At 39.7% G+C, this 24,994-nt stretch overlaps 1 protein-coding gene across 1 annotated transcript in view; it reads left to right on the forward strand.

Annotated features, from left to right (window-relative positions):
* Positions 1–24,994, forward strand: part of LOC309552534 (uncharacterized protein) — a gene marked incomplete at its 3' end in the record, with an annotated part of 156,437 nt that overhangs the window by 53,434 nt on the left and 78,009 nt on the right. The window contains exon 3 of the mRNA XM_082253490.1: positions 12,146–12,544. Within this exon, the coding sequence (XP_082109616.1) occupies positions 12,146–12,544 (399 nt within the window). The remainder of the gene's footprint in view (positions 1–12,145; positions 12,545–24,994) is intronic.

Genomic DNA, 24,994 nt, shown 5'->3' on the forward strand with positions numbered 1-24,994 from the left:
AGTGCTAAAATGGCAGGGCAGTACAAGACCCCCCCCCCCCAAACTACCACTTTTTGGAAAGTAGACATCCTAAGGAATGTTCTGAGAGGCATGTTGAGCTCATTGAATATTTCATTTTTTAGTCACAGGTGTTTGAAAAATGACTAAAAAAAAAAAATTTTTTTTTACACAAAGTTGTCATTGAAATGATATATTGCTCACACATGCCATGGGTATATGTGTAATTACACCCCAAAATGTATTTTGCTGCTTCTCCTGAGTACAGGGATACTACATATGTGAGACTTTTTGGGAGCCTAGCGTTGTACGGGACCTCAAAAACCAATCCCCACCATCAGAATTTCAGAAGGGCGTACATTTTTCATTGCATTTTCTCACTACCTATAACGGTTTAGGAGGCCCTGAAATGTCAAGATACCACAAAACCCCCCCAAATGACCCCTTTTTGGAAAGTAGACACCCCAAGCTGTTTGCTGAGAGGCATGGTGAGTTCATGGAATATTTTATATTTTGCCACAAGTTTTGGGAAAATTACAATTTCTTTTTTTATTTTTTTTTTAACACAAAGTTTTCACTAAAAGATAAATTTCTCACACATGACATGGGTATATGTGCAATGACACCCCAAAATACATTCTGACGCTTCTCCTGAGTATGAGGATACCCCATGTGTGAGACTTTTTGAGAGCCTAGCTGTGTACGGGACCCGGAAAATCAATCTCCATCTTTAGGTTTTCTAATGGCGTAAATTTTTGATTTTACTCCTCACTACCCATCACAGTTTCGGAGGCCCTGAAATTTCAAGATAGCACAAAACCCCACCAAAATGACCCCATTTTGCAAAGTAGACACCCCAAGCTATTTGCTGAGAGGCATGGTGAGTCCATGGAATATTTTATATTTTGCCACAAGTTCCGGGAAATATATTATTATTATTTTTTTTTTTTGTTTTTTTACACAAAGTTGTCACTAAATTTCTCACACATGCCATGGGTATATGTGAAATGACACCCCAAAATACATTCTGCTACTTCTCCTGAGTACAGGGATACCCCATGTGTGAGACTTTTTTGCAGTCTAGCCGAGTACAGGCCCCCGTCACAATCACTCATCACTTTCAGGCTTTCCAAGGGCGTAAATTGTTGATTTCACTCCTGACTACCTATCATAGTTTCGGAGGCCATGAAATGCCAAGACAGCACAACCCCCCCCCCCCCCCCCCTCCAAATGACTCATTTTCGGAAAGTAGACACCCTAAGCTATTTGTAAAGAGGCATGTTGAGTGTTTTGCAGATCTCACTTTTTCACATATACCCATGACATGTGTGAGCATTATATCATTTACTGACAACTTTGTGTAAAAAAACAAAACAAAAAAAATAATAATTTCCCCGAAACTAATGGCAAAATATAAACTATTCCATGGACTCATCATGCCTCTCAGATAATAGCTTGGAGTGTCTACTTTGCAAAATGGGGTCATTTGGGGGGGTTTTGTGCTATCTTGAAATGTCAGGGCCTCTGAAACTGTGACAGGTAGTGCAGAGGTAAAATAAGCATTTTACGCCATTAGAAAACTTGAAGATGGGGATTGGTTTTCGGGGTCCTGTACGCGGCTAGACTGCCAAAAAGTCTCACACATGGGGTATCCCTGTACTCAGGAGAAGCAGCAGATTGTATTTTGGGGTGTCATTTCACATATACCCATGGCATGCATGAGCAATATATTATTTAGTGACAACTTTGTGTAAAAAAAACAAACAAAAAAACAAAAACAAATTGTCATTTTCCTGAAACTTAGGGCAAAAGGTAAAATACTCCATGGACTCAATATGCCTCTCAGCAAATAGCTTTGGGTGTCTACTTTCCAAAAAGGGGTCATTTGGGGGGTGTTTGAACAGTCCTGGCATTTTATGCTCAATTTTAGCAACACATCACCCACTCTTCTAATCACTTGAAAACCAAGCCTTTTCTGTGAGTTTTTGTTTACATGAAAAAATATTTTTTTTTCACAAGAAAATTACTTTGAACCCCCAAACATTATATATTTTTTTAAAGCAGAGGCCCTACAGAACAAAATGGTGGATGTTGCAATTTTTTTTGTCACACATTTTCCAAACACAATTTTTGCGTAAAAAAAACACTTTTTTTATATTTAATGCAGAAATACACTATATAATTGCAAATTGTTTGGTAAAATTTAAAAGATGATCTTATGCCGAGTTCATAGACACCTAACATGACATGCTTTAAAAATTGCGCACGCCCGTGCCGCGGCAACAAACTACGTATGGTTTTAAAAGCCTTTAAAAGTCTTTACAGGTTACCACTTTGGACTTACAGAGGAGGTCTACTGCAAGAATTACTGCCCTCGACCTGGCGTTCGCGTCGATACCTCACATGCATGGTGCAATAGCGGTTTACATTTACGATTGTGTGCACATTTGCGCGCAAGCACGGGGGGACAGGGGGTCTTGATTTTTTTTTTAATTAGCTTTTTTATGTTATTTTGACACCTTTTCTCTCATTTTTTTTTTCTTTAATCATTTTTATTGTTATCACGCTGAATTTAGATTTCCCCTATGATGGCAATCTGTAGTGACAGGTACTCTTTTTAAAAAAAATTGGGTCTTTTAGACTCTAGATCTTTCCTCTGACCTTAACGCATCTGACCACACAAAAATTGGTGTGATAAAATACTTTCCCAATTTCCCAATGGCGCTGTTTATTTCTGGCGAAACAGAAGTCATGAATTGCTCGTAACTTCCGATATCTTAGAGATGATTGGAGCCATTCTCATCTCCAATCAGCTCTATGGTTAGATAATTGAACCACCAGCTACACTCTCGGGTTAACCGGTGGGACAGGAGAGCCAGAGAAAAACCATGGAAGGCGGCGGAAGGCGGCAGGAGGGGGGGGGAGTTCCCTCCCACTGCATGTAAAAGCAGTCTAGCGGCCAATTATCCGCTAGGGTTGCTTTTACATGTAAGCCGACCGCTGGCTGTAAAAAACGATACCTAAATCTGCAGGCATCATCCTGGTATAACCACTCAAATTCCAGTAACGTACCAGTACATTGCTGGTCCTTGTTTGGCATATAGGTTTTTTTTTTTTTTTCATGCAGCCTGTGGGCTGAACGAACAAAAAGAGAACCAATCAGAAATCAGCACAGGAATAATGTGTAGTATTACTCATCATTAACCGCCCAAACAACCACCCACTGAATTTAATGATGGGTATACACGACACTATCCACGTATACCAAAATAGGATTTTAACTGCAGTGCTGAAATCAGAAAATCACCACAGCTGCTGCCAGCAAAGGTATCCATATATGCTGAGCGCAAACACTGTTTGTGTCAGAATATATAAAATCAATGCCGTGGCAGCCGACGAGTACCTGCAAGAGAAACAGGTCACAAAAGAATGAAAAAACAAACAAAGTACATTAAAAGTACAGTAGGAAGTGTAGAAGAACATAAAAAATGACTGAGACGACAGCTATTTTTGGCTTTTATGTATTTTTTTTTCTTAAAATGTTAGAGTTCCAGGATCTAGGTTCGGGTCTTTCAAAATGACGATAGCCATCGAACATCTTTTGAGACCCTGTGTAAATGTGCCCTAAACTGTGCCGTGCTGTACCCTATGCTAATACTCCACTAGTGTGTGATAGCGACGGAAACAGTCACTGTGGCAAAGACCAGGTCGGTCAGGACAGTCGGGACAATAATTCCGGGTGTCACGCCTAAATCCGCGCTTGCTGCAGACACGGCATCTTTTTTGGGGGTATCGTTGGGTAGGGGTACTCGGGAGGTATTGCGGAAAATGCCTCTCATGCAGCCGGCTCACTGCATCTGGTTGGGGAATTGGGGCAGGAGCACCAGCTGGATACAGAAGGGCTCTGATTATCTCTTCTTGGAATTGAAAGAAGGATAATGTTCCGGCAGACGCTTTGTATAAGACAAAAGCGTTGTAAATAGCCAATTGAAATAGGTATACAGACACTTTTTTGTACCAGCATCTGGCCTTACGGGCAATTAAGTACGGTCCCATCATCTGGTCGTTGAAGTCCACCCCTCCCATTTTATGGTTATAGTCGTGGACACAGAGGGGCTTCTCAACAACACCGGTGACCGTAGTAATTTGGACTGCCGTGTCTGGGTGAATGGAGGACAGAACGAAAACGTTCCGTTTGTCCCTCCACTTCACTGCAAGCAATTCCTCGCACCTCAAGCAGGCTCTCTCCCCCGAGCTCAGTGGGGCATTTACTAGCCGTTGGGGGAAGCCCCGGCGATTAGATCACACGGTGCCACAAGCGCCAATTTGAAATTGAAAGAGGTGTCTAAAAAGTGGCACGCTTGTATAGAAGTTGTCCACGTACAAGTGATACCCCTTTCCGAATAAGGGTGACACCAAGTCCCAAACTATCTTGCCGCTGCTCCCTATGTAGCCTGGGAAGTCGGGGGGCTCCACAGTGCTATCTTTTCCCTCGTAGACACGGAAATTAACTGTATTGCCTGTGGCCCTGTCACAAAGCTTATACAACTTGACCCCGTATCTGGCACGCTTGCTGGGGAGGTACTGTTTGATAGCAAGGCGACCAGTAAACTTAATCAGGGACTCGTCAATGCAGACATCTTGTTGGGGGGTAAACAAGGCTGCGAACCGCTGATTGAAGTGGTCTACGAGGGCCCGAATTTTGTGGAGCCGATCATATGCAGGGTCTCCCCGAGGACGACAGAGTTCATTGTCGTTGAAATGCATGAACCGAAATATTTGTTCGTATCGAGCCCTGGACATAGCAGCAGAGAACACGTACATTTGATGAATTGGGTCAGTGGACCAATATAACTGCAAATTCATACTTTTTTGTAATGCCCGTGTTGAAGGAAAGGCCCAGAAAGATTTTAAACTCGGGAATTGTAATAGGATTCCAGGCGAATGGTCTGGCAAGGGGTGAATTTGGGTTGGCGGCGATGAATTGTTGAGTGTACAAATTTGATTGGTCCACAATAGATCTGAAAAGATCTTCAGTGAAAAACAGCTCAAAAAAGTTTATGGGATTAAAACCAGCTGTTTCCACTTGGATTCCGGGTTGGGTGGTGAATGGGGAAAGTACTGGCGCTGTGGAATCTGTGGGCTGCCAATTAGGATATGCCAGTGCTTCAGGGAGGACACTATGGGCTCTATGGGCCTGTCTTCGGATACGCGGTGGCTGCGGGCCACGACTCGTGCTAGCCACCGCACCAGCTTCAACTGCACTTAGGTGACTCGCCACGTCACCAGGTGATACTGCAGTGCTGGTTGAAGGTCAAGGGTGTACTAGGCCGCTCGTGCTTGCCAGATCACGAGAAGTGTGAGCGGCACTAGTACTGGCACTCTGCTGCATACGAGAAACTCCCGGTTCTTGTAAGTCAGCAACTCCAGAATGGGGTCGGGTACGCCTGACCTTAGCAGGGACCCCTCTGTCGTCTGAGCTATCTGTCAGGGAGCCGCTGCTGTCATCTGGTTCGTATACTGACCCTGATTCTGCCAGTGAGGCTTCCCCATCTCTCCCACTTGACATGGTCAGCATACTGTAGATCTCTTCACCACTGTACCAACGTTTTGTCATTTTAGTAACTAAATTTACCGGTACAGTAGTGCGACTACTAGGTAATAAAAGCACCTGGTTGTCGAGGACTATTTGGTCGCTACAAAAAAAAACCTGCTAGTGCTAACAGAGATCAGGCCTGACTCTGCTAACGCAGCGGTTTTGTGTGATTTGTGTTTTTTTGGAAGTGTCAGTAATCTATTGATTACTACACTTGCCTGGGTAAGGTGGTCTGGGCAAGGGGGCTAAACGCAGGTGCTAGCAGGAATCAGTGCTGATTGTGCAAACACTGCGTTTTGGGAACACTAAACTATGGGGAAGCTAGTATAGTTCTGATCAGATCAGATATTGATCTGTTGAAACACTATACTAGTAATGGAGGTGTGTGTGTGTGTATGTGTGTTAGTGTACTTGACTCTAACTGACGCTAAGTAACGGTGGTGTAGTGGGACCCTGACGCTAACTAGCCTAAGTTGTGTCACCCGTGACGCTAATACAGTGATCGGTAATCACTGTATATAGTGAACACTGTGACAGGGCAGTGAAGGGGTTAACTGGGGAAGATCAAGGGGTTAAACCTTTATAGGGGATAGATGGCGGGTGGCCTAAACCTATTTGGGCTTAGCGCAAGCGCAAATTTAGGGTCACAAGTGACACTAAATACAGTAATCAGTAGTTATCTGATATACTGTATATATTAGTGCACTGTGTGATAGGAAGTGAAGGCGTTAACTGGGGGAGATCAAGGGGTTAAACCTTTATAAGTGATAGATGGCGGGTGGCCTAAACCTATTTGGGCTTAGTGCAAGCGCAAATTAGGGTCACAAGTGACACTAAATACAGTGATCAGTAGTTATCTGATTTACTGTATATATTAGTGCACTGTGTTATAGGGAGTGAAGGGGTTAACTGGGGGAGATCAAGGGGTTAAAAGTTTATTAGGGGATAGGTGGCGGGTGCCCTAACCCTATCTGGGCTTAGCGCAAGCGCAAATTAGGGTCACTAGTGACACTAAATACAGTGATCAGTATTTACCTATCTACTGTATTTAGTGCACAGAGTAATAGGGAGTGAAGGGGTTAACTGGGGCTGATCAAGGGGTTAAAACTTTATTAGGGGATAGGTGGCGGGTGCCCTAACCCTATTTGGGCCTAACGCAGGCGGAAACTGGGCTCACAAGTGACACTTATACAGTGATCAGTAAAATATCTGTATACCACTGTATATAGTCTTCACTGTGAGGGGTTTGGGGGTGATCAGGGGGTGATCAGAGGTGATCAAGGGGTTAAATGTGCCTATGTGAGGTGTGTCAGTGTGCTGTTTGGTGGAAGTCACGTTTTTGCTGTGTCTCTGTCTTCTCCTGGAACCGAAAGGACTCCAGGAGGGATAGTGACATCACTTCCCCTGCCTGTGTTTACATTACACAGACAGGGGACAGATTTCCATTGGCTGGGACCGATCGCCAGACACTGACCAAAAATTATTGGTCAGTATCTGGTGACTGATCGGTTCCCTACCGAATCCGATCGGAATCGGCACCCGCAGCGAGCGGGAGCACGCTATGGGAGCCGAGATCGCGCCCGACGTAGGTCTATGTCGCTGAACGGGATCGTGCCACACTGCCACAGTAGTATCAACATAAGCGGTCGTAAAGTGGTTAAAATAGCAAAAACAAAAACATTACCCATTTATTACCTAAAAGGAGTTTCCCATTTCCTGCCTTTATTGCCCATGGAAAAAAGCTCTCCCTATATCTATTTGTTCTGGATTTAAAGGGACACTTAAGTCCTGAGTCCCCTCTCTGTCCAGTGATGTCCATGAGTCCCTCGGCCACCCGGGACTCTCCCTCCTGATTGGCTGAGACATAGCAGTTGGGCCGTTGGCTACCACTGCTGTCAATCAAAGTCAGTTAGCCAATCAGCAGAGTGAGCTGCAGAGGATCCAGAGTAGCTGATAGTGGAGCTGCTGGCAGAGTCTTTCAGGGAAAAACAGTGTCCGTGAGTACCAGGAGATTTGTCTAAGGGTCTGCCCAGGAAGGGGGACCACTCCAATGAAGTCAGGGGATCAAGGAGCTAGCTCACACAGAGAGTGTTACAGTAAACAGGGTGCAGTGTAGAAAACCTTGAAGAATAGGGACAAAGGGGGTGCCAGGAAGGGCCCTGAAGAGTGTTCTGCAGCACGGTACAGCTTATCTACAAGTTCTTTAATGTCATCTTCACTACTAATGACAAGGTGAAGCAGCGGTCTTGCCGCACTCAGCAATATTTAGTCGTCCCAGAAAAGTTGTGCATAGTTTATTCAAGTTGGAGTATCCCACTCATTCACTTCTCCTATCCAAGTTCTCAATAAAACCACAAAAACCAAAGCTCCTAGATTGTTTCCTGACTGAGCCAAAGCACTTTGAAAATGCTGAACTGTTATGCTGTTGCTAAGGGTAACCCAGGGGAACCTGTAACCAGCAGCTCCCAAGGGAGTAGTGCTACATTATTTAAAAAAAACAAGAAAAAAATTTGACTTTTCACTTTTACAGTACACCAATCTGGAACAGACTGACCATTAGGGCACTTGGGCACTGCTTGAGGGAATGGGACCAGTAGGGGGTCCCATGAGAGGCTTCTGGTACCTCTGTCCTATCAAATCTGCACTGAAACCTGCAGCCAAGTGCGCTGAGCTTCCGTAACTGGCCTGATAGGGGCGCGCTAGCGTGGGCACCTGGGACACTTTCGCCACATCTCTTGCGGGGTGCCTGGGCTCCCATGTGCAGTGATCACCCCTCTGTTGCAACCAACACCAGCATCTCTCCCCACTGAAAACCTGAACACCATACAGAGCTTACAGAAGAACCTCCTTCTCAGCTCTGATGTTCTCATGTAAACAGACAGAAGGAGGAGTAGCTGGGTAGGGGGGACATTACACTGCAATTGCCACACTGGCTATCTGAGGTCTGCACATATTTTTTTTATAAATGTATACAGAGGAGGGGGACACAGAAGGGGGGGGGGGTGTCAGGTAACAAGCATCAAGCATGCACACATGAAGGAGTGGTGGGTAGGGGGTAAGAGGACATGTGCTGGGGGTGGTTTTGGAGGGAAGAGGACTTGTGCTGGAAGGTGGGATGGGGGAATTCAAATCCGACCCCCCCATTCCAACACAAGTCCTCTCCCCTCCAAAAGCACCCCCCCAGCACATATCTTGTTAACCCCCTCTCCCCCAAATCAAAGATAGGCCGTCTGCCACACAGGGGAAATGGGCATGGGAAATATGTCCTCATACCAGGGCCCCTCCCTGTCTTCATCCTAGGAGCTCCTCTCAGTTCTCACTCCAGGACCCCTCTCTGTTCTCATCTCAAGGACTCCTCTCTGTCCTCATCTCAGAGGCCCCTCGCTGTCCTCATCTCAGGAGCCCCTCTCTGTCCTTATCTCAAGGGCCCCTCTCTGTCCTCATCCCAGGGCCCCTTCTTGTCTTAATCCTAGGGGCTCCTCTCTGTCCTCATCCAGGGGCCCCTCTCTGTCCTTATTTCAGGGGCCCCTTTCTGTCCTCATCTCAGGGGCCTCTCTCTATCCTCATCTAAGGGGCCCTTCTCTATCCTCTTCTCAGGGGCCCCTCTCTGTCATCCCGGGGTCCTTCTCTGTCCTCATCCCGGGGTCCCCTCTCTGTCCTCATCCCCAAGCGCACCCCCTTTTTACTGTAGTGGTGAGCACACATGTAGCAGCTTTTGCTTTTGGTGGGTGATCGTGACCCATTCAAGTGAATGGGGCTGCTCCGTAAAGGCCCTGCAACCTTGTGCAGTACAGCGACCAAGGGATTAAAGCAGGCAGAGCTTTAACCCTTTGGATCCCACACTAGCATGCAACTGCGTGCATTGCACATGGTTGCAGGACGTTTACAGAGTGGCCTCATTCACTTGAATGGGTCTGAATCACCCACCAGTTGTGAAAGGGGTATAATTCCTTCCGCAGCATGTGCACACCCTCGCCTGCTGCCTCTGCAGCTAAAGGGGTAAGGACGAATACATGTAATGTGGGCAGTGCAATATGTAGGTGGGGCATTGTATGGGTGTGGCTTGAGTGTGGGCAGAGACACAGGGAGCTCCATGATCTCCTTTTGCCCAGGGGCCCCATGAGTTGTCAGTCCGCCCCTGAGACCAATACACTCTCAATTGAAGAGCAGTAAAATGTCTACATTTTTTGTCCTAAACCATTCTTCCTGAGCAGTCTAAAAAAATAAAATTGTTAAAAGACTTTTTTTTTTTATAATGTTGTGTATATTAACTGACCATACAAGATTCTTAGAAATATATATCCAGAGAAACTTGAAAGCAGAAACTTTTCCCTCACATTCACTTTCTATGAAGAGTGGAGCTATTTCAGTCTTGTTCTTACTGAAATCCGCAACTAGCTCTTTAGTTTTTTCCAAATTGAATGCTCAATTATTTACTGCACTCCACTATCTTTTCTACCTCTGTTCTTTAACGTACATTTACTGTGGGCCGGCGGCTCCTGTGCGCAGAATCACGTACCTGTGCTTTAATCTAGCGTTTCTGGGTCTGGAACAGGCACGCACGCCGCCGGTGACCTGCTCCTGCTGTGATTGGACACAGCTGGAGCCCATCAGCGGGTTCGTCGGACTTGATGTTCTCCCGCCCGCTGCGATCATTCAGGAGAGAAGCAGAACGGCGGTCTGCCTATGTAAACAAGGTCGTTCTGCTGGTAAGGAAGGTAGTGATCTTGTGTTTCAGCTAAGCAGAAACACGGATCTCTGCCTTCCCACAGTACAAGCACCTCCCACATAGTTAGTAAACACTCCCTAGGCACACAGTTAACCCTTTGATTGCCTCTGATGTTAACCTCTTCCCTGCCAGTGTCATTAGTACAGTGACAGTGCATATTTTTAGCACTGATCACTGTATTAGTGTCATTGGTCCCCAAAAAATGATTACCCAGTGTCCGATTTGTCCGCGGTAATATTGCATAATATTGCAATAATCCTGCTGGTTACTAGTAAAAAAAAAAAAAATATTTCATAAATATATTCCATCATTTGTAGACGCTATAACTTTTTGCGCAAACCAATCAATATATGCTTTTTGGGATTTTTTTTACCAAAAATATGTAGCAGAATACATATTGGCCTAAACTGATGAAGAAATTAGATTTTTTAAAAATTTTTATTGGATATGTTTTAAAGCAAAAAGTAAAACATATTGTTTTTTTTTCAAAATTGTCTGTCTTTTTTTGTTTAAAGCGCAAAAAATAAAAACCCCAGAGGTGATCAAACACCACCAAAAGAAAGCTCTATTTGTGAAAAAAAAGAGACATACATTTTTTTGGGTACAGCTTTGCACGACTGCACGATTGTCAGTTAAAGTAACGCAGTGCCTTATCACAAAAAAAGGGCCTGTTCAGGAAGGGGGGTAAATTTTCCGGAGCTGAAGTGGTTGACATTCCTCATCCCCACCAGTGATACAACTGACTACCGTAGTATCATCAGCAATAATAATGTTTGTGCGATAGCATGGTGTACAGTCGTAGGTAGTGTATAAAGAAGAGGGCTTAGTACACAGCTCTGTGGAGATTTTACATTTAATTGTTGTTCAGAAGAGGATTGTCGACCCATTTTGACCACTTGAGATCTATTTACCAAGAAATTCTTAACCCAGAGACAGATGGACGCCTACAGACCCAGCTTCAACTAATTCTTGAACAATAAGTCTGGCATAGGCGTGCACACAGGATGTGCCGGGTGTATACTAATCACCTAGTTAGTACACATTAGCATTATCGCTCTGTGTACCAGCAGGGAGATGGGAAAGATCTCCCTCTTACCTGCTTTGCATAAGAGGTGCCTACGTACTTCACTTTCCCTGTGCTAGCAGGGAGATTAATGTACCGGAGCCATGTACATGTAGGCACACACATGCATGAGTATTTGAGCTTTAGGTTGCACACCCTAATGCAATAGGGTGTGCACACCTATGAAGTCTGGAATAATGGTGTTAAAATCTGAGTTGCAGTCTATAAAAAGGATCTTCACATAACTACTCGGGCTTTCCATATAGCTCACTGCCGTGTGCAATGTCATCGCAATGGCATCCTCTGTACTTCTGTTTGCTCCGTATGCAAACTGATGGGGGTCATGACTGCCTGGTAACCTACGTTTAACAAACTTTACAACTAATCTTTCTAAATATTTAATTTGTAGCATCAGTTGTAGCTCAAAAAGAACCATTGACTGTGACTGTACTGACAGGCCCTGTGTTGTCACATGGGTAAGCCACATGATTCCCTGTACCCAGAAGTACCAGGGATTTCCAAATCAGCGAGGGAGGGAGCCATAAAAATAAATGATATACTGGTGGGGATGGGCAGGTAGAGGTTGAAGCAAGTAAATAAAGAACAGGGGGAAAAGTACGCCATAATCCACCTACTGTATAATATCACCTTTATATAGACTGAAACATATTAACCACTTTATTGTTAACTAGGTTATTGTTCAAAAGAGCAAATTGTAAAAATAGGATTTGGCACTTTCTGACACTTTTTTTTCTTGCAGATACCGATGAAAATAAACATAATACAACAACTTCTGTGAAAGATGAAAAGGTCACCCTTCAGTGTCATGTTAACCTAAATGTTTCACATGCTTTGCTCTGGATAGCTACATATCGTAATGGAACTTCTAAGTGCTTATCTTCAGTGGAAGTAATAAAGGATACAGATACATTCAACATTTCAAATAATAATCTGTGTTGTTCTATTGAGGGAATTTATCAAAGATATAACCATACACATTCACTTAATTCTGTTTATTATCTGGACATTGAAAATATTACAACCTCTCAAAGTGGAGAATATCTTTGTATTATATTTTTCTTTGATAATGGTGCCTATAAATGGAAAAGAGTGAAGACAACATTTATTCAAGTTACCAATGAAGACACAGAGCGTTCTGGTATGTTACCTTCTAATTCTGTATTATGCATTAATATTATATTATTTATTAATATAAAAAAATATATACATATAAATATTTTTTTTTATTATTTATTATAATGATAATGACAGTACAGGATATTGATATATATCACATACAAGTTCTTCACTTCTCATACAATGTGATTATGGTTTGCAAGTCAAAGTTTGGTAAACACCAGTAATGCAACTATCTCCAGACAAATAAATGCCTCTTCCTGTGGGCTATGCCCATGCTACACAGGTTCATTGCTTGTTTAGGTCTAGATGTGTCAAACATAAGGCCGTTGGCCGAATCTGGCCCTCCAGGCCATTTCATTTGGCCCTCACACCTCTCCTGCAGCTGCGGTACCCCCCTTATGCAGCCATGGAGAGGCTCATATCTGCCCTCCTGCCTCAGCAGTCAGAAACAGATAGGAGGAAAGAACTTTTCCTACAGATCCTGTGCCTCTCTGTGCAGCCACAGCACCACTTTGTCTGTGGTCTCTTCTTTTCTCAGCATTCAGCAGACTTCAGCCCTCTTCTGGTCCTCCTCCAGACCCTGCACTTTCTGCTTCCCAGATCTGCCCCCAGCTTCTTTCCAACAGCAGCACAAGGTAAGGGGGGTGCACTGTGATGTAAGGGAGGGTCAGGACCATTGACTTCTGATGGTGGTGGTGGGGGGGCGTGCTCTCGACATCTAGCCTCACAGGTACAACTGGCCTTTTGAGGGCAACCATAATGCTGATGTGGCCCACAATGACATTGTGTGTGACATCCCTGGTCTAGAGGAACAATAAGAGAAGATTTATTTACCTGATGATCGTCTCCTTCTTGCTGTAAGACCGGTGCTATGCAGCGACTTCTTTCCCACGCTCCAGCATTTTAGGATATTGACATCATCAAGATAAGTACAGGGTCCATAGCCCTGCATTGTATGAGTTGATGCCAAGGGACAGTCCATTGCAGAAGTGTGGGGGAGCACTATATGCCAGGGGAGCAGAGGATCAGGTAAGAGAAATGGTTTCTCCTAACCCTTGCAGTGGGGACACAGCTTTAATGCTGTCTGTGTCCTTCTTGGGGACATTCACCAATTTGAAATCTCCCTGTTTGGGCACACACAGCAATAAAAGTCTGACAAACTCTAAAAGCTCGTACACACTATAAGAAAATTGGGTGAACATTTTCGTTCAAAGGCTTTTATATGATTTTTGTATAGTGTGTACACAACTTTCGACAGCCGATTTCAAATTTTCGTACTTAAATTCTTGAAGGGACAATCTCCAAAATTTTTCTTGTACGGGAACAAAACTAGAGATTTTAGTTTAATGTGTACCGTTTTCGTATGATTTTTGTACAAGAACAATCAGAAAAGAAAGACTGCACATGATCAGAAACAATAAACAACAAAAAAAAAAAAAAGCCTTTGTCATACGAAAATTTTCAGACGAGTTTCCCTTCATCAGTTCTGATTTGCTGTGAAACAACGAGGAAAATCAGATCGTCGTTTGCCCGATTTTCTTAGTGTGTACCACACTTAACACTTTCTGTACTAAAAAGTAGTGATCGACCGATTATTGGCAACACCGATATATCAGTGGCCGATATGCACTTTCCCAATATTTTGGGAAAGTGTATGTACCGGAGTGATGCCTGCAGCTAGAGGCATCACCCGGTACCGGCATCCATAGCCGACGGTCGGCTGTCTTGTAATGACAACCGATGCGCTGAGAAGCCACTCAGCTGTCATTCCAAGGAGCGGGATTGGACGTACCCCCCTCCCGCCGCCTTCCGTGGCTTGCCCGGGTCTCCCGTCCCACCGGGCATCCTACCTGCACGGCCGCCGAAGAGAAGACCCGATCAAAGCCACATTTGGCACTGACCAGGTCTCCATTTTTTTAATTTGGCGCCGAGTACCTGGAAGTGATGTCATGACATGACATCACTTCCGGGTACTGGTGGCACCGAATTAAAAAAACTTACAGCATTCAAAACAGCCAAACAAAGTTTTGAATGCTTTTAAGTGCCAAGGAGGGGTTTGGGGTCTTTTAGACCCCCATATCCCTCCACCACAGTACCTGTAGACATTTAAAAAAAAAAGTAATTTTTTTTTTTAATGTCCGAAAAGATCGGTCAATATCAGCCGATGCCGATATCCGATGACCAAAAAATCGGTATCGACGTTAAAAAAACGATATCGTTCGATCAATACTAGAAAGGTGTTTTTTTTAGAAAGAATTCTTCTCACGTGGAAGGAAATCTCTCCATCAGGGACACGACAGTGGAAAACTGCCATCTTTTCACTAATCTGGAGAAAACTAATCTAGCAAACAGACATCTAATGCTCTCTACTAATGCTCTGACTAATGCCCTGGTTAGGTCGACTTAAAGTGATTGTAAACCTCAGACATCAAATATGAACAAAGCATATCCCTCTATAGTAGACATGTGTAGACATGTTAGTTTCGTTCCGCATTAAAATTGGGATACATCCCCATCCGAATTTCAGAATTACACCATTGGTGAATTTAAATGAATCCGAAATAACGATAAGTTTTTGATTAGAATTCAAACTTGAATCAATTTCAAATCGAATCCAAATTTCTGAAGAGAATAAAATAGAATAGAAAATAAAGGAATATAATAGAAAATAATACAATAGAGTAGAAAAGAAAAGAACAGAATATAATAGAGTAAAACAGAACAAAATATAAAATAGAATAGAATAGAATAGAATAGAATAGAATAGAATAGAATAGAATAGAAAAAATAGATTAGAAAATAAAGGGATAGAATAGAAAATAAAAGAATAGAGTGAAACAGAACAAAATAGAATAGAAAATTAAATAACAGAATAACAGAATAAAAAAGAATAGAAAATAAACGAAGAGAATAAAATAGAAGGAAAAATAGAATAATATCAAATAGAAAGCGTATAACCATCTTATGAAATTCAAATTTCAAATAGAATACATTTGAATTTGAATACAATAGAAAAGAACAGAATAGAAAAAAGAATAGAATAGAAGAAAATATAATAAAAGAAAATAGAATAGAAAAAAAGGAAAATTATAGAATAAAATAGAAAGAAAAAACCTTCTTCCGGAATTCGAATTTTGATTAGAATAAATTCAAATTCTAATAGAATAAAATAGAATATATTAGAATAGAAGAGAAAAAAAAAGAATAGAATTGACTAGAAAAGAAAGGACTAGAACGAATATAACCATCTTCCAAAATTTAAATTTAAATTTAAAATTTCAAAAATAAATTCAAATTGCTGTAGAAAAGAATAGAATAGTAAATAAAAGAATATAATAGAAAATAATAGAACAGAAAAGAACAGAAAAATCGTTAGAAAATAATAGAAAAAATATAGCAATATAACCATTTTACAAAATTGAAATTTTGAATAGACTAAATTGAAATTTGAATAGAATAGAAAAGAATAGAATATAAAATATAATAAAATAATAGAATAGAAAATAAAAGAATAGAATAGAAAAAAAAATTGAATAGAATGGAATTAGAAGAATATACAAAATTCAAATGTTTCAAAAAAATAACCTTGATTTTAAATGGAATTCAATTCAAATGGAATTTGATTCAAATTCCAATGCAATTGGAATGGAACTCGAATCGATTAACATTTTCTGAACTTGGTCGAATTGAGTTAAATTTGACCTAATTTGTAAAATTCAAATTGATTCAAATTCAAATAAATGAAACGAATTCCGAAAACGAATTAAACCATTTTAATGAATTTAACTGAATGAATTTATGTAAATAACGAATCAAAACAAAACACATTTTTTCGTTCTGCACATGTCTACTCTATAGTGTGTGCTTGTCTCAAGGGGACTAAGTATAATTTCTGTCTGCTGCATTGTTCCTCTGCTTTCAGCATGAATTTTTTCTAACAAATTTTCCTGACACCAAGAGAAAAAAGGTGACAGGGGAGGGACCTCTCAGCTGATTGACAGCCTCAGCTCTGTTCCTGTGTGCTCTGTGAATGGGGGCGTGTCCCTTCCCTCCAATCAGCTCTCAGAGCTCTCCTCTCTGAGCTCTGGAGAGTGTCAATTCAGCTCTCTGCCCCCTTTTTTCTGAACTTTCAGACAAGCTTTATAAGTTCACTACATTAAATGGATGTAGAGAAGAGAAGGGGGCTTAAAAAAGTTGAGGCAATGTCACAGGACATGTGACCGTCTTTGGCTAAGCTCCACCCCCAAACTGGGCTGCGCTGCAGGGGAAGGAAACAAAACAGGTTACCACTACTTTAGAATAGAAAAAGTTTTTTTAATACTACATTAATAAAGAATTTGCATTATAAATCAATGACTGCTAGTGTGCCCTATCATTTAGATGTGGGTGCACTAGTGGCTTTTAGATCCACTTTTAGTGAAGTTTAAACTGATATATTTATTTAAATGAGTAAATACCTAAGAATTTTCTAATAACATAGGTAATGAAGAATCTACTGCTGGTGGATCTTGTTGTCAGCAACCCGGAAGTGAGTAAGGCCCCGTTCACACTGGGGCGACGCTACTTCCCGGGGCGACCTCAATGCAGGTCGCTCCAGGTCGCCCCAAAGAAGCTCCGGACCCTTTTTCTAAGTCGGAGCGACTTGTGTCGCTCCTATTAGAACGGGTCCACAGCTTCTCTATGCCAGGCGACCTACGGCAACCTGTCAGGCGACCAGGTCGCCTGACAGGTCGCCCCAGTGTGAACGGGGGCTAAGACTTTTGTGTGTTTATTATTATATCAGACTCTGAAACTTGCAATTTCATTGTGGGATTAGCATTTTATTAATTCTTTTTGCAGTCTAGAGAGATACTACTTTTTATTATTATTACTCAAAAATCATACAGGATAGCTGCGCTAAAAAATATAAATTACAAATGAGCAGCCGCTTAAGCAATCTGTGACAATTTTTTAGAAGAGAAAAAAAAAAGGTTTTAATACTACATTTAAAAAGAATTTGCATTGTAAATAAGTGGCTGCTAGTGTGCCCTATCATTTAGATGTGGGTGCACTAGTGGCTTTTAGGTCCACTTTTAGAGAAGTTTAAACTGATATATTTATTTAAATTAGGAAATACCTAAGAATTTTTTAATAACATAGGTAATGAAGAATCTACTGCTGGTGGATCTTGTTGTCAGGAACCCGGAAGTGAGTAAGACTGTTGTGAGTTTATTATTATATCAGACTCTGCATTTTCATTGTGGGATTAGCATTTTGTGCAAATTTTTTTCCCCAGTTTAGAGAGATACTACTTATTAGTATTATTATACAGGATTTATATAGCGTCAACAGTTTGCACATCGCTTTACAACGTGAGGATAGACAGCATAGTTACAATACATTTCAATACAGGAGGAATCAGAGGGCCCTGCTCCTTAGAGCTTACAACCTAATAGAAAAGAATAGAAAAAAAAAAAAGAATAGAATAAAATAGAAAGAATATAACCTTCTTCCAGAATCCAAATTTCGAATAGAATAAATTCAAATTCGAATAGAATAGGAAAGAATAGAACAGAATTTAAAAGAATAGAGTAGAATAGAATAGAAAGAATATATAACCAGTCCCCAAAATTTGACTAGAAACAAATAGAATAGAACAGAACAAACAATAGAAAAGAATAAAAAAGAAAAAACAAATAGAATACGAAAGAATAGAAAGAATGTAACTAACTTCTGAAATTCAAATTTTGAATAGAATAAATTTGAATTTAAATAGACTAGAACATAATAGAATAGTAAAGAATAGAATAGAGAACAAAAGAATGGAATAGTAAAAAATATAATAAAACAGAACAAACAATAGAGAATAATCAAATAGAAGGATTTTAACAATACAACCAATTTTGGAAATTCAAACTTCGAATAGAATAAATTCAAATTTGAATAGAATAGGAAAGAATAAAATAGAAAATAAAAGAATAGAGTAGAATATAATAGAATAGAATAGAATAGAAAGAATATAGCCATTCCCCAAAAGTTGCATAAAATGAAAAAGAATATATATTAGAATAGAATAGAAAATAAAAGAATAGAATTGACTAGAATAGAAAAGAATAGAACAGAAAAAAAACAATAGAATATGGTATAATGAAAAGAATATAGGTATCTTCCTAAATTAGAATTTCCAAAAGAATACATTTGAATTAAAAAATAAACAAAACGAATAGAATAGAACAGAACAAACAATAGAAAAGAATAGAATAGAAAAAACAATAGAATAGAAAAGAATAGATGAGAACAGAAAGAAAATTTACCATCTTTCGAAATTCGAATTTCAAATAAAATACATTTGCATTTTATTATAATAGAAAAGAATAGAATAGTAAAGAATAGACTAGCAAATAAAAAAATAAAATAGAAAATAATAGAATTGAATAAAACAGAACAATAGAAAAGAATAGAATAGAATAGAACAAACAATAGAAAAGAACAGAAAGAATATAACAATATAAGCATTTTCCAAAATTCGAATAGAATACATTTGAATTTGAATGCAATAAAAAATAATAGAATATAATAGAACAGAAAATAAAGGATTAGAGAAAAAACAATAGAATAGAATGGAATAAAAAGAATATAACCATCTTCCAAAATTCCAATTTCGATTAGAATAAATTTGACTTTGAATGGAACGCAATTCAAATGGTTTGAAAAAGTTGAGGCGGGATGTCACAGGCTAAGCTTAACGCCCAAACTGGGCTGCACTGCAGGGAAAAGGAAAAAAAAATGCCTTATCACCACTTTAGAAGAGGAAAAAAAAAGGTTTTTAATACTACATTAATAAAGAATTTGCATTATAAATCAGTGACTGCTAGTGTGCCCTATCATTTAGATGTGGGTGCACTAGTGGCTTTTAGATCCACTTTTAGTGAAGTTTAAACTGATATATTTATTTAAATGAGTAAATACCTAAGAATTTTCTAATAACATAGGTAATGAAGAATCTACTGCTGGTGGATCTTGTTGTCAGCAACCCGGAAGTGAGTAAGGCCCCGTTCACACTGGGGCGACGCTACTTCCCGGGGCGACCTCAATGCAGGTCGCTCCAGGTCGCCCCAAAGAAGCTCCGGACCCTTTTTCTAAGTCGGAGCGACTTGTGTCGTTCCTATTAGAACGGGTCCACAGCTTCTCTATGCCAGGCGACCTACGGCAACCTGTCAGGCGACCAGGTCGCCTGACAGGTCGCCCCAGTGTGAACGGGGGCTAAGACTTTTGTGTGTTTATTATTATATCAGACTCTGAAACTTGCAATTTCATTGTGGGATTAGCATTTTATTAATTCTTTTTGCAGTCTAGAGAGATACTACTTTTTATTATTATTACTCAAAAATCATACAGGATAGCTGCGCTAAAAAATATAAATTACAAATGAGCAGCCGCTTAAGCAATCTGTGACAATTTTTTAGAAGAGAAAAAAAAAAGGTTTTAATACTACATTTAAAAAGAATTTGCATTGTAAATAAGTGGCTGCTAGTGTGCCCTATCATTTAGATGTGGGTGCACTAGTGGCTTTTAGGTCCACTTTTAGAGAAGTTTAAACTGATATATTTATTTAAATTAGGAAATACCTAAGAATTTTTTAATAACATAGGTAATGAAGAATCTACTGCTGGTGGATCTTGTTGTCAGGAACCCGGAAGTGAGTAAGACTGTTGTGAGTTTATTATTATATCAGACTCTGCATTTTCATTGTGGGATTAGCATTTTGTGCAAATTTTTTTCCCCAGTTTAGAGAGATACTACTTATTAGTATTATTATACAGGATTTATATAGCGTCAACAGTTTGCACATCGCTTTACAACGTGAGGATAGACAGCATAGTTACAATACATTTCAATACAGGAGGAATCAGAGGGCCCTGCTCCTTAGAGCTTACAACCTAATAGAAAAGAATAGAAAAAAAAAAGAATAGAATAAAATAGAAAGAATATAACCTTCTTCCAGAATCCAAATTTCGAATAGAATAAATTCAAATTCGAATAGAATAGGAAAGAATAGAACAGAATTTAAAAGAATAGAGTAGAATAGAATAGAAAGAATATATAACCAGTCCCCAAAATTTGACTAGAAACAAATAGAATAGAACAGAACAAACAATAGAAAAGAATAAAAAAGAAAAAACAAATAGAATACGAAAGAATAGAAAGAATGTAACTAACTTCTGAAATTCAAATTTTGAATAGAATAAATTTGAATTTAAATAGACTAGAACATAATAGAATAGTAAAGAATAGAATAGAGAACAAAAGAATGGAATAGTAAAAAATATAATAAAACAGAACAAACAATAGAGAATAATCAAATAGAAGGATTTTAACAATACAACCAATTTTGGAAATTCAAACTTCGAATAGAATAAATTCAAATTTGAATAGAATAGGAAAGAATAAAATAGAAAATAAAAGAATAGAGTAGAATATAATAGAATAGAATAGAAAGAATATAGCCATTCCCCAAAAGTTGCATAAAATGAAAAAGAATATATATTAGAATAGAATAGAAAATAAAAGAATAGAATTAACTAGAATAGAAAAGAATAGAACAGAAAAAAAACAATAGAATATGGTATAATGAAAAGAATATAGGTATCTTCCTAAATTAGAATTTCCAAAAGAATACATTTGAATTAAAAAATAAACAAAACGAATAGAATAGAACAGAACAAACAATAGAAAAGAATAGAATAGAAAAAACAATAGAATAGAAAAGAATAGATGAGAACAGAAAGAAAATTTACCATCTTTCGAAATTCGAATTTCAAATAAAATACATTTGCATTTTATTATAATAGAAAAAAATAGAATAGTAAAGAATAGACTAGCAAATAAAAAAATAAAATAGAAAATAATAGAATTGAATAAAACAGAACAATAGAAAAGAATAGAATAGAATAGAACAAACAATAGAAAAGAACAGAAAGAATATAACAATATAAGCATTTTCCAAAATTCGAATAGAATACATTTGAATTTGAATGCAATAAAAAATAATAGAATATAATAGAACAGAAAATAAAGGATTAGAGAAAAAACAATAGAATAGAATGGAATAAAAAGAATATAACCATCTTCCAAAATTCCAATTTCGATTAGAATAAATTTGACTTTGAATGGAACGCAATTCAAATGGTTTGAAAAAGTTGAGGCGGGATGTCACAGGCTAAGCTTAACGCCCAAACTGGGCTGCACTGCAGGGAAAAGGAAAAAAAAATGCCTTATCACCACTTTAGAAGAGGAAAAAAAAAGGTTTTTAATACTACATTAATAAAGAATTTGCATTATAAATCAGTGACTGCTAGTGTGCCCTATCATTTAGATGTGGGTGCACTAGTGGCTTTTAGATCCACTTTTAGTGAAGTTTAAACTGATATATTTATTTAAATGAGGAAATACCTAAGAATTTTCTAATAACATAGGTAATGAAGAATCTCCTTTTGATCGATCTTGTTGAAGTAAACCCGAACCTTAGGGGGCGACCTGTGAAGTCACGTGCAGCGCGACTTCGGTGCGACTTGCACAGACTTCATAAAATTAATGTCAATGCAAGTCGCCTCCAGGTCGCCCCGAAGTAGTACAGGACCCTTTTTCTAAGTCGGAGTGACTTGTGTCGCTCCGACTTAGAACCGGTCCTGTACTACTCAATGACCGCAACGGTGCACGACTTGCACGACTTGAACCGGCACTAAGACTTTTGTGTGTTTATTATTATATCAGACTCTGAAACTTGCAATTTCATTGTGGGATTAGCATTTTAGGCAAAATTCTTTTCGCAGTTTATATAGATACTTCTTCTTCTTATTATTACTCAAAAATCATATAGGATATCCGCGCTAAAACATATGAATTACAAATGAGCAGCCGTTTAAGCAATCTGTGACAATTTTTTAGCACTGCCATTGGAAGTGTCAGGGATCGCAAGCGCGTCCTGCGATTTATGGCGATTTGGGATCGCAGGGAGAATTATAGCGATTCCACCCGCAATCCGGGACACCTAGATGTGAACGGTGTTGCAGAGTGCGATCACTGGGTGCAGCGGAGTCCATTCAGATCAGACATTGTAGAGTAAACAGGAACTGGCTTCTTTATTGGAACATAACACAGAAAGCAAAAATGTCACCTCATTGTAATAAGAACACAGACAGGAAAAGATAACCAACAAGTTCAGTACACTGTACAGGATATTACAACACATCATAGATAATGCATAGCATATCACTGAGCATTAGCGACATCTAGTGTCCTATTTGTGAACTGCAGTTAATCTGCTAAGCTGAAAGCTGTTGTATCTCCAACACTCCTTCTCAACAGCTAAGGCTTAGTCTATTAAACCCATCTTCTTTGTAAGCCTTGAGTGTCTTTCAGCGGTCAGAGGCTTTGTAAGGATATCTGCTGTCATATCCTCGGTTGGACAATAAAGTAACTCAAGAAGACCTTGCTCTTGAAGATCCCTAAGAAAGTGGAACTTCACGTTAAAGTGCTTGGTTCTTGAATTAACTCCTTCCATGCGTGCAAGTGCAAGGCATCCTTGATTGTCCTCATAGATTTCTGTTGGTCCCAACTGTGGTAGACCCAAATCTGTTAATAGCTGTCTCAGCTTGCTTGCGCTGCAGCAACGTATTCTGCTTCAGTAGACAGTGAAACAGAGAGTTGCTTTTTACTAGTCCAACTGATGGCACCTCCTGACAGAAAAAATAAGTAGCCACTGGTAGATTTCCTGTCGCTGGTGTCTCCTGCCCAGTCAGCATCCACATATTCTGTTAAGGTGCTTTCATCGCTTGCTGGTAACTTTAACTTGTAGTGCAAAGTCCCTTTTAGATAGCGAAGGATTCGCTTTACAGCATTCCAGTCCTTTTGACTTGGCATTGAAAACTTTCTGCATAGGATTCAAACAGTTGCTGCATGTCCGGCCTTGTAGCAGTGGTAAGATATAGCAATTTCCCTATTGCCTTCCTGTATTGAGTATTAGTAGCTAATGGGTTATCTTGGCAATTCATCTCCTTTAGGTAGTTGGTTTCCATAGGAGACTTTACTGGTTTGGCGTCTTTCATTCCAAATGTTTCAATTATTTCTTGTATTTTGTGTCTTTGGTTCAGAAGAAAGCTGCCATCTTCCTCTCTCTCGATCTGGATGCTGAGGTAATTCTTTATGTTGCCAAGATCTTTGGTGTTGAAGTTCTGATTTAATTTTTCTAGTATTTCTGCTTCATCCCCTACTTGCTCAAAGCAAATCAGGATACCATCCACATAAATAAGCATATAGACCCATCTGTCTGCCAATTCCTTTGTGTATAAGCAGGGGTCTGCTTTACTCCTCAAAAAGTTTTGATGTGTAAGCACTTCATTTATTTTTATATTCCACGCTCTGGCTGCTTGCTTTAGACCATATATACTCCTGCGAAGTTTGCATACTAGGTCTGGCCTTTGTTCATCTTTGAACCCTGGCGGCTGTTCCATGTAAATTTCTTCTGTTAGCTCGCCATGTAGAAACGCGTTTTCACATCAAAATGTTTCACTTGCATTTTCCTTGTGACGGCTACTGTCAGTAAAGTCTTTATTGTAGTGTGCTTGACTACTGGTGCAAATGTCTCGTCATAGTCCTCTCCGTATTTTTGAGAATAGCCCTTGGCTACTAGTCTTGCTTTGTATCGCTCAATTGTACCATCTGCATTGTATTTCACTTTAAAAGTCCATTTACAGCCTATGGCTTTCCTTCTGGGTGGTAGTTCTGTAAGTGTCCATGTTTTAGTGTCATGCATAGATTTTATCTCTTCATCAGCAGCCTTTATCCATTTACTTGCTTCTTTTTCTGAAAGCTGAGATATTTCTTCCCAGGTTGCAGGTTCGTTGATACTGGCAGTACTTGCATTGTATGAGAGACGTACAGGTGGTTTACCTTTGTTTTCTCTTGTTGAATGTCTCGGTTTTGTGTCTGAGCCTTCTTGTGTCTGCTCTTCAGTACTGGTAGAGTCTGCACTCACTTCAACTATTTGTTCAGAAGTTACAGAGATAGGCTGGTCAACGTCAGTTTTCTCTTCTATTCTTTCTTCTACTGTAGTCATTACATTGTCTCTTAAATCTTCAACAAAAGTTATGCTGTTGCTAATGGTAACCTTGTCTGTTTTGGGATTTAGGATTCTGTAACCTTTGACATTGTCACTGTATCCAACAAAGATACCTTCAAATGCTCTGTTTTGGAGTTTGGTGCGTTTTTCTTCAGGTATGTAGATGAATGCTTTGCATCCAAAAACTCTTAGGTGTTTTACATTTGGCTTCTCATTGTGCCAAAGTTCATATGGAGTTTTTTCTATTGTTCTGGAAAGAAGTCTGTTGTGCAAATATGTAGCTGTCATTGCTGCTTAACCCAAGTATTTTTGTGGTAGTCCAGAGTCTGTCAGCATACATCTGATCATTTCAGTCAGAGTTCTGTTCTT

The sequence above is a fragment of the Pelophylax lessonae genome, assembly GCF_965119305.1.
Source record: "Pelophylax lessonae genome assembly, chromosome: 4".
In the NCBI taxonomy this organism is placed as follows: domain Eukaryota; kingdom Metazoa; phylum Chordata; class Amphibia; order Anura; family Ranidae; genus Pelophylax; species Pelophylax lessonae.